At 63.5% G+C, this 10,302-nt stretch overlaps 1 protein-coding gene across 1 annotated transcript; it reads right to left on the reverse strand.

Moving 5' to 3' along the window:
* Nucleotides 1-3,452: 3,452 nt before the first annotated feature.
* CBX4 (chromobox 4) lies at nucleotides 3,453-9,742 on the reverse strand. Its single transcript, XM_024235676.3, has 5 exons — nucleotides 9,485-9,742; nucleotides 9,313-9,356; nucleotides 8,131-8,196; nucleotides 5,941-6,007; nucleotides 3,453-5,692 (listed from the first exon to the last, which is right to left on the reverse strand). The coding sequence occupies exons 1-5, from the start codon at nucleotides 9,551-9,553 to the stop codon at nucleotides 4,256-4,258; spliced, it is 1,683 nt and encodes a 560-aa protein (XP_024091444.3). The 5' UTR covers nucleotides 9,554-9,742; the 3' UTR covers nucleotides 3,453-4,255.
* Between the last annotated feature and the right edge of the window lie 560 nt (nucleotides 9,743-10,302).

Consider the following 10,302-nt stretch of genomic DNA (forward strand, 5'->3'; position numbering starts at 1 on the left):
AATTCAAATTTCACTGGGCGCCCTAGATTTTTATTTGCTCAATCTGCCAACCCTGGACCCAAAGCACCCTGGATCTGTGGATCTCCTCTCCGCTGGCCCCAGTGGGATCCAGGGGTGGAGCAAACGCTAAAGGGCTGAACTTGGCTCTTCTGCAAATGAGCTGGGGGAGGGGCAGGCTGCACGGAGACCAGAGACTGGGGCGGGGCTGGGGTAGGCAGGGCTCGCTTTTCAGGGGTGGATACACAAGTGCTCCTCTCTCTGCCTGGGTGACCTCCAGCCTGGATGCTGGAGGTTCAGCCCCATTAGAAAGATTCATTTTGAGAAAAAATAAAGACACATGGGATTCCTAGTGTGCAGGGTTAAGACCTAGCACCCTGCTTTCCTTCTCTTCCCTGAGCTTGGGCTCAAAGAGAGGTTTTACTACCCTTTGCTTGTGATGTGCTGGGCACTGAGGGACATCCAGGGTTAGGAAGAAGCCGTCTATGCCCAGGAGAACCGGGGCACCTGGACTCTCTCCGCCCCAAAGACCCTTTGAGGAGAAACCCTCCTGTCCCAATGCCAGGGCTCCTGACCCCCTTGGAGCATTTCCAAACCCTTAACACCTTAGAAAGCCTGTGTCCAAGAGGCCCTGGGGCAGGTGGCCATGGCGTGTATCCCTGCAGGTGGTGGAGCAGCCAGCTGGGCTCTAGAATGAGCATGGAACTTGGGCAGGCTGTCTGCCTATCAGGACCTCAGACTCTTCTCCCACAGGGAAGCCCAACCCCTGTGGGGACTGAATTGAACAAGAGTCACAAGCCCAGTAGCACCTGGCATGTCTCAGAAGAGTCAGCAAATGTCCCTTTCATCTAGGGACAGAGGGGGTCTTGGACCCTCTAGGGACAGAGGGGGTCTTGGACACTAGGGACAGAGGGGGTCTTGGACCCTCTAGGGACAGAGGGGGTCTTGGACCCTCTAGGGACAGAGGGGGTCTTGGACACTAGGGATAGAGGGGGTCTTGAACACTCTAGGGACAGAGGGGGTCTTGGACACTCTAGGGACGGAGGGGGTCTTGGACACTAGGGGCGGAGGGGGTCTTGGGCACTCTAGGGACGGAGGGGGTCTTGGACACTCTAGGGACAGAAGGGGTCTTGGACACCAGGGGCAGAGGGGGTCTTGGGCACTCTAGGGACAGAAGGGGTCTTGGACACTAGGGGCAGAGGGGGTCTTGAGCACTCTAGGGACAGAGGGCGTCTTGGACATTCTAGGGACGGAGGGGGTCTTGGACACTCTAGGGACAGAGGGGGTCTTGGACACTCTAGGGACAGAAGGGGTCTTGGACACTAGGGGCAAAGGGGGTCTTGGGCACTCTAGGGACAGAAGGGGTCTTGGACACTAGGGGCAGAGGGGGTCTTGGGCACTCTAGGGACAGAGGGGGTCTTGGACACTAGGGACAGAGGGGGTCTTGGACACTAGGGGTGGAGAGGGTCTTGGGCACTCTAGGGACAGAGGGGGTCTTGGACACTAGGGGCAGAGGGGGTCCTGGGCACTCTGTTGGGTCTGGCACCAGGTTGACATCCCAGCAGCTCTTCCTGACCCACCCGTGGCCTCTGCCTGTTGTCTGCCTTCTGACCTCAGGCTTCAGGCTCTGCCCAGGACCGCCCTTCTCCACTCGAGGGCTCTGCTAGCAGGCCTGGTTTTGAAGGCCTCAGGCGACCTGCAGGCCACACCTTTCCAGAAATGGTAGTGGAACGGTTTCCTTCCCTGTTCTGCCGGAGTGCCACCCTCTACCTCCCCTCTCCCACTCCCAGACCCAGCCAGGCAGAAGCCACCTACAGGGTGGGGGACACCACCAAGGGCTAAGGGTCACTCCAGTCACTAACTGCGGGCCTGAACAAGAGGCTTCCCTTCCCATCCCGAGTCTTCAGTTCTCCTCAGCTAGAAAAACAGGGAGACGACGTCCACGCCTGGCATGGGCCTTTGTGTACCAGCCGGTGAAGGACAGGCCCAATTCTCGTGCCCAGCAGGCAGTTTGCCAGAAGCAAGATCACCCTCCTTCTACCCCCGGGGTGGCAAAGGACATTCATTCCGTGGAGGGGGAGGGGACTGGAACTCACTCTAAATGGGGCTGGGGTGACGGGGGAGTGGGAGGGACCACTCACAAAAGCCAGGGCTAGAAACTCCCAACGGCTTTTTTTTAAAGAACTTCCCTTCCCCTCCCCTCCCCCCGCTGGGCTCCCCTCCCCCACGTCCAGCCGCTGGTGGCCTGCAGCCAACACTGGCCACACTGTCCGCATTCAGGCCTCCCCGCCCTCCGGGCCCTCATCTCTCCCCAGCCTTCCCCACACTGGCTGTCTCCCCACCTCGCCACCCCCCACCACTCTGAACCACGTTGACCTCTTCCGCCCTGGCGCCCCGCACAGACCCGGGCCCCTTGGTCCCAGGCGGGCAGGGGAAGGGCTTCGGAGGCCGGGAGCAGCCCCGAGCCCGCCAGGCCCCCAGCCCCGCGGTCCCTGGCCCTGTGCGGCCACCTCAACCAGGAGGAAGATCGCTGCGTCTGCAGAAAGCTGGCCACCGCCGCCGCATTCCCGGGTCGCGGCTTCCTGGCCCGCTGAGCCGCACCCCGGAGTTCGGCCCAGTCCCGTCGCCCCCTCCGGGACCTTAACCCCTTCCTCCCCCGCGACACCAAGGGCCTTGGCCTTGCCACCCTAAGGGAGAAGGGTGAGGAGTCCCAGCTCTGCTCGCTAAGGAAGTGGGGGTGGCAGGCCTCGCTCGCCCGCCCTCCTCCCCGTCCCCATCCATCTCGCAGGAAGCCCCCCGCCCCCCGCCCCCGGCAGCGCTCGCCGAGCCTCTAGTGGGAGCCTCTGGCCTGGTGGTTTCCGGGGAGAGAGCCCGAAGAGCAAGGGCCTCGGCAGCTTCCTCAGTGGGGCGGGGCCGGCGATGCCAGCCAGGGACGCCGGAGAGGCTGGGGGTCCCCGCCCCGCGGAACCTGCCCTACCGGGCGCGATTATTAAGAAGGAACCTCCCTGCCCCGCCAGGGCCCGCGCCTGGGTGTGTTGAGCCCCAGGGGTGGAAGCTTGGGGGAGGAGAGCCAAAGGTCAGCCGCTGCCCGGTGGGTGCCGCGAGGGAGACTAGCCCCACCCGCGTGTCCGCGCCGCCCACCCCTGCACCCCCTCCTCCCCTACCCAGAACCCAGGGTTTGCCAGTGCCTTGGGCACCGCCGGCCGGAAAGCCCTGCGGGCGGGGACGGCTCCCACACCCACCCCCCCGCAGGAATTCCCCTTTCCAGCCGGGCGCCTCTCGACTTCCCAGGGAGCGGGGTCACCCTCCTGCGCCGGCGCCGCGGCCCGCAAAACCAGCCCACTTCGCTGGTGCAAAGGTTCAGCACAGGGCTCGAAGGTGGAGTTGGTGGCGACAGAGGTCCGGCCCCTCCCTGCCTCCGACGTTCCTTCTGCGCTCATCTCAAACAGCGAAAATGCACCTTCAACATCTCCATTTAATATTTACATTCAAGCAGGTAATAGTTGGAAGCTTATAGTTTAGACATTTCTAGTAGCAGCAGTTTCTAGAGAGCTCGTGTAGCCTTTTAACAAACTTTTTTTTTTTTTTTTTTTGCACATAGAAACAACACATCCATGTGTACAGTATCAAAAAATATATACCAAGGTTACTGGTATTGCAGTTCGTGGAAGGGGAAGAGAGGGGAGAAAATGAAATCAACCGAAATACTGGATGGAGGAGAAGAAAGGTCAAAAGAAAATAGTTTGTCTGATATAGAATATAACATGATCTAGAGGAAACTCCATAAATCTAGGTTTTTATATTTCAATATATAAATACCTACAAATAAATATATTTATAGCAGCCCGAAGGGGGGTGGTCGGGCCTTTTGAGCTCAAACAATACATTTCAATAATAACACCACGTACAAACCGGGAGTAGAGTCAGCACTTGACAAGTTAGCACGGTTAAAATATAATACTAGAACTCTGAGGCCGGGCGCAGAGCTGCCCTGTCCGTTCCGGGGGTCCGTCTCCAGCGGGGAAGGGCAGGAGAGGGCGAGCCCCGCCGGCACCGCGTGGAAGGGGCCTCCGCCCGGGTCTGACAGCCGCCGCAGGGGGAACATGGTTACCTCCGCTCCGGGCGTCCTCACCCTGGGGGCCAGCCCGGGTCTCTCGCGGTTGGCGGGTTGGCGAGAGGGGAGCCCGCCCCGAGGCCCCAGGCGCTCAGCTCCCCGCCCCCCCGCGGGAATGGCGCTTCCCCTTCCGACGCCCACCAGCTACACCGTCACGTACTCCTTGAAAGTAACGGTGAGGCAGTTCGCGGTGACGTCGGTGATAATTATATTCCCAAAGAAGGGCTTGAACTCGCTCAGCGACTCTGCAGGTTCGTCCTGGGCCTCGGTTGGAGGCTTCTCCGCCGTCGTGGCGGGTGCTGCTGCCACCGCCACCGCCACCGCTGCCGACGCCGGTGTCTCGGGCTTCACCTGGAGGGAGCTGGGCGGCTCCCCGGCCTCGCTGCGCGTCTTGACGCAGCGCAAGTCTATGGGTTCATCCAGGTCCGAGTCTAGCAGGATGACCTCGGGCTGCGGGAGGGCGGCGGCTGGTGGCAGGTCGGCCGGGCGCTCAGCGGCTGGGCTGCCCCCCAGGCAGGTGGGGGTGCTGATGCTGCGCGCAGTCAGCCGCTTCTTGCAGGGTTCGCGCTCGCCGTGGGTCTCGGAGAGGCAGCGCTTGCGCACGTGGGAGAGATTCAGGCCGACCGCGTGGTGGTGGTGGTGGTGGTGGTGGTGGTGGTGATGGGGGTGCGGGTGCGGGTGGTGTGAGGGCGGGTGCGTGCTCCGGGCCGGGTCCCAGGCAAGCAGGTCGGGCTTGGTGGTGAGCTGCAGGGGCTGCTCTCCAAAGGCCTCCTTGGTCGGGGACAGCTTGCGGGAGCCGGCATCCTGGGGCTGCGGATCGCTAACCCCGGACACCTCCTCCTCCCTCCTCTTGGGCGGCGCCTCCACCTTCTTCTCCTCTGCGCCCGCCGCCTTTTTAAAAGTCCTGTCGGCAGGGGGATGGCGCTCGTCGGCTGCCCGCTTCTTGTGGCTGGGGGAACGAGCCTCCCCCTCTGCCACCTCACCGGACTTGATCTTCACAGCCTGCATGCCGTTCTCCATGTATTTGCTCATCACGATCACGATGCGTCCGTTCTTGTTCTTGTTCTTGACTATCTTCATCTTGCCCCCGATCCCGTTGCCCGTCACAGCCTCTTTGGGGGCCGGCATCATTCCGTTGGGGGGGCCTTTCTCGGAGCCTTTGCCTGGAGCACCTGCCGCACCGGCCAGGGGCTTCACCGCCCCCAGGTAGCCTTTGGCCCCCCCGCCTTGCGCCCACTTGTCGGGCGGGTGGCTCTTGGCCCCCAGGTCCGGGCAGGTGGGGCTGGGCGCCTCCTTGTGGCCGCCCTGGTACTGCAGGTCGTACATTTTGGGGTCGGGCTGGTAAGGGTGGTGCTTCTTGCTGTTGAGCTGGTAGTAGTACTTGCCGCTCTTGCCCGGCGGCGGGGGCTTGCCCGCCCGCTCCTTGCTGTGCGGCTGGTACTGGTGGTGCTTCTTGCTGTTGAGCTCGTACTGATGCCCCTGGCCCTTCCCCTGCGCGCCCAAATCCAGCTTGGCACGGTTGTCAGTGGAGGAGTCCTGGAGTCCGGTCAGGACATTGGAACGACGGGCAAAGGTAGGCACCTGAGGGAACGGGTGCAGGGGTGAGAGGAGGGAGGAGGCCGGCCCCACCGCATGCCGGGAGTTTCTGGCGCGTCCCAGCCCCCACCAGGTCCGCAGCTGCCTCATGGGGGGCAGGAGGTGAGAGGTCTAGTAGAAAGGGAACAGGGTCGGGGTGCTGGGAGGAACCACCCCCCACCCCCATCCCCGGGCCTGGAGGCAGCTCTGGTGGCCATGTCAAGGGGGTGCCGGGGGCGGCCGTGTGTATTCACCTGCACCACCAGCGGTTTGGGCTTCGGCCCTCTCTTCCGATATCCCATCAGCTGCTCCTGCCGTTCCCTGGGTGGGAGGGAACAGAGGGCAGTGCTGTTAGCCTCAGGGTCGCCCCCTACCCGCTAATTCCGGAATCTTCTGTGATGGCCCCCCACCTTCAGAGAGCATCAGGTAGGGCTGGCCAGACACAGAGGAATCAAGAGCTCAGGGCAGGTCAGGCCTCTGCGCCCTCAACCCTAGCACCAACCCTCCTCTGCCCAAGAGGTCCTGGGCAAAGGGCTCCCCCACTTTGATGCCCACACCCGAACCAGCACCCCCCCAAGCCCCACCTCTGTGCTCAGGAGGCAGAAGCTCAGGGCTGCACCTCTGGCACTCCTGCCCACAGCCTTGGGCCTGTGGCTGTGTGCGAAGCAAAGTGGACACGGGAGTCCAGGGAAGACAAACCAGCCCAAGCGAGGTGTGAGCCGACCTCATCCCTCCCGTCAGAAGCGCGGGATGCTAATGACCTCATTAAGATTCCGATAACGAGTGCCTCCGGCAGAAGGGAGGGCTCTTTCTTAAAGGCCAGGCACTAAACAGGGGGAGGGGCTGCGCCCTTGTTTACACAGCGGCAAATGAGCCAATTAGGGGCTGGGGGCGGGGGCGGGCCACCAAGGCCAGGGTCCGGCCAGGTTTGTAGCCACCTGGTGAACGCTGGGCTCCTCCCAGCTGAGCAGGTGGGCGTGGCCAGAGCAGCTTGGAGAAGCACCGCCTCCTCCTCGGACTCTGGCTCCTGGCTGCCTCAATTTCCAAATAATTAATAAAGCCCATGGGCGGAGGCACCGGTCACTACAGCCACCAGGCTCCTGCCTGCAGGCCAGCCTAAGGGTGATCCACAGCTGGGGGCTGGATCTTCCCAGGCACTACCCAGCCCTCCACGGAAGAGTGGGATGCCTCTCTAGTGTTTGCCAAAGTTGCAGCCCATTCCTGGGCCAGAAACGGGCTCTTCACAGACCCTAGCCACCACCCCCATGCCCCCTTGGACTAACTCTGGGGAGTTCTGACCTGCCCCAGGGCGGGGGCCAGGGCCTGACTCTGAAGTTGCGTGGCATTGCAACAGCCTGCGTTTTAATTCTTCAGGGACCCATTATGCAACGTGGCATCAGCCGCTGACATGGTTACAGGGTGGTGAACTCCCAGGTGGAATGGGGCAGGATCCCAGCTACGTGCCCCCGCTGCATTGCGGGAGGGCAACTTCCCTGCCCAGCCGGTGGCTAGCTCAGAGGGTCTACAGTTTACAGTTTTAGCGCCAAACGCGCCACAGGAAATAGTGCAAAATAAAAGGGGGAGGAGAGATGGAAGGCAGCGGGGTGGCCGAGCTCCAAGGGCCCCGGCTGCTCCTCCCCTCCTCGCCCTTCCCCCTTCTACCCTCTCCGAAACAGAGAACCACAGCCACCGGCGACAAACCCAGCTGCAGCAGCTGCAGCGTGACAAGCAACCGTGCGCACGAGGATGAGTCCCCCAGAAGAAGCCACCCCTCCACCACCAGGCAGCGCCCACCCCAGGCCCTTGGGCCAAGCCCCCCTGCCTTGAGGGTGGGTGGCCCTGCCCTGCCAAACAGCCCAGTGGGTTCCGGGGCGAGGGGCAACCCAGCACCCTATGGAATCTACTCCTGACCAAGCTTAAATTCCCTGGGGTGTGCGGGTGCAGCTTTTAAGGCCATGTCAACTTTTCTCCAGCCGCCAACAGGTTAAGTTCAGTTCCATGACGTCCGGGCGGTTTCACAATGCCAGCTCCCTCAGAGCTGCACCGCGAGGTGCTGGTGCCAAGCGGCCAGTGGCTGCAGGACAGCAACACCTAGGCTCCGGGGGTGGGGCTCCCAGGTTGCAACAGGAGGGGCCCCTGGGGAACCAGGCACAGCCCCAAGTTCTCCGGGCAGCTGCAGGGCCACCCACACACACCCTTCCCAAACTTCCCCCAAAACCCAAGCCTGGCCTTCCCTGGCCCTGCCCCGCCCCCACCCCAAGCTGCAGCAACCGCCAAGGACGCTGGTTAGAGGAGCTGGGGCCGCAGCGTGCCCATCCGGGCCTGTTGGGGAGGGGGCTCCCACCAGCCCCCTCCCCGCCCCTTTCGTATTGCTGCGTCGCCCACTTTGCCATTCCCATATACGGTCACGGGCGGCAGGCGGTGGCTGCGTGGGGGACGCTCACCTGTTCTGGAAGGCGATCAGCAGCCTGGGGTCCAGGATGTTCTCCTCCGGTTCCCACGTGTTATATCTTGCAAGGGAAAAGGGAGGGGGCACGGTGTAAAAAAAAAAAAAAAAAGCCACCTTTGCCGCGGCCTCCAGGTGGGGAGTGACATAAGGCCCTACTCTGTCTTTATGAACATTTAGCTGTGGATGTGGAAGGTAGATTTCTGCAGGCCTGACATAGTCCCTGATACACTGCCGCCCCCCCCCCCAAATAAACACGCAAGGGCAGGAAGAAAGGGGAGGGGTAAGGAAAATGAAACTAGCAGTTTATTTTGCAGTTGTCAAGAATTTTAAGCATGTTACTGCGACATGTTCCAAAGCCACTTTGCTGACCAGGAACCCTGCGTGCAAAGCAGCCGAAATGCAAAGTCGCAGTCCCCCTCCTCTCCCCAGCCCCGAGTCCCCGCGAGGGCTTCAGCCGTTCTCCATTTGACCCCTAATCCGATAACCAACAGCCAAGCGTCCCCCCCACATCCCCTCGTGGCCCAGGAGCCCGCTGTCACGGGCGAGCAAACCCCAAATACTCAGCAACACAAAAATATGCCTCCGTGTGTGTGTGTGAGTGTGCGTGTGCCTGCGCGTCTATCTCCATCCGGTGCCTTCGCATTTCAAATTAAAGAAAAAAAATTCTCCACCAAAAGCGCCGCAGTGACAGTTCCCAACATTTTCTGCCTTTCTTCTTCCCCTCCCTGCACCACTAGGAGGGAGAAGGCACACAATTGCATTTTCGTCGCTTTTTAATTTTTTTTTTTTTTTGGTTTTGCAATATGGAGCCGTTCGGTGGAGGGAAAGGGGAAAGGAGCCATTTTCTGCTGCACATCAGTCAGTGCCTGCGCCCTCCCTCCCTCCGCCGGCCTCCCCGGCTCGGCCCCGCGTCTCTCCAGCTCCTCCGGCTCCTTTTAGTGCATAAATTAGTGATGGCATTTCCCGGAGAGCGGAGCACAACACAGGGCGCCGGGCTCGGGCTCGGCGGCTCGGCTTCCCCAGTGCCTGCCACCGACTTCCCCACCCCCTCCTCCCTCCACCCCACCTCCACCCCGCCTCCCGTCCGCTCCCCCCACCCCCCCCAGCAGCTCGGCGGGTCCGCGGCCCCGAGCCCCGCGCCTCGGCCCCCGGGCCCCCGCCCTCCGCCGCGACTTACTTGGGCGACCAGCCTCTCCATTTCACCAGATACTCCACTCTGCCCTGGGGGGAAGAGACAGCACTCCATCAGCTTCCGCGGGATCCCCGGCCCGGCCCGCAGCCTCCCCACCCCCTCCCCGCCTCCTCGCGGGCCGCTCCGGCCGCCGCTCGCCGCCCCCGCGCCGCCCTACCTTGCGGATCCGCTTCTTCTCGATGCTCTCCACCGCGAAGACGTGCTCGCCAACAGCTGGCAGCTCCATGGCCGAGCCGGAGCGCGCCGGGGCGCGGGCGGCCGGCGCGGCTGCAGACGCTGCTAGCTCCCGCCGGCGCCCAGCTGCCGCCCCGGCCGAAGCGCCCCCGCCGCCGCCGCCGCTCGCCCCGCACAGCCCGGCCGGCCCGCCGCTGCCCGTGCCCTCCCCGGCTCCCGGCTCGCGCTCGCTCAGACAACTGAGCCCGGGCCGCGGCTGCACAAGAACTCATGCAAATCCCGGACGTCAGCGGGCGGGGCCTCGCCGGGCCCAGCTCGGCGTCAGGGGGCGGGCCGCGGCGCGGATTGGCGCAGCCGGGCCTACCGGAGGCCCCGGGCCTGGGCGGTGGGGGGAGGAGGAAAGGGCGCGGGTGGGGGACGCGGAGGGGAGGGCGCCGGGGAGGTGCAGGGGGAGGGATCGGCGAGCCTGGGAGAGGGAGGCTGCAGAGAGGGAGCGGGACCGGGAAGGAGAGGTGTGTCCGCCGGGGCGGAGGCGGGCGGAGAGCTTGACAGCCCGGAAGGGTCTCGGCGGCGACCCTTCGCCCGCATCCCGGTGCCCGGGCCTCGCCCTCGCGGCACGTTCTCAGTGTTCACGGCCCCGGGACCCCTGCTGGGGGCCACGGAAGCATCCGCCGCCGCTCCCAGTTGCACCGAATTGCGTCACCAGCGCCCCGGGACGCGCGGGCCCCGCCGGCAGGGGGCGGAATGGGGCAGGGGCAGCTCGCGCCCCACTGCGGGCCCCGCCTCGCCTCCAGGCTCCGG

This window comes from Pongo abelii, chromosome 19, assembly GCF_028885655.2.
Source record: "Pongo abelii isolate AG06213 chromosome 19, NHGRI_mPonAbe1-v2.0_pri, whole genome shotgun sequence".
NCBI lineage: Eukaryota > Metazoa > Chordata > Mammalia > Primates > Hominidae > Pongo > Pongo abelii.

Bases quoted from the DNA above. Each gene is read 5' to 3' on its own strand.
- CBX4 (XM_024235676.3), bottom strand. From the start codon at position 9,553: ATGGAGCTGCCAGCTGTTGGCGAGCACGTCTTCGCGGTGGAGAGCATC. The intron at 9,357-9,484 runs GTAGGGCGGCGC...TCTTCCCCCCAG, and splicing joins AGAAGAAGCGGATCCGCAAG to GGCAGAGTGGAGTATCTGGT. The intron at 6,008-8,130 runs GTGAGCGTCCCC...CCTCCCACCCAG, and splicing joins CTGATCGCCTTCCAGAACAG to GGAACGGCAGGAGCAGCTGA.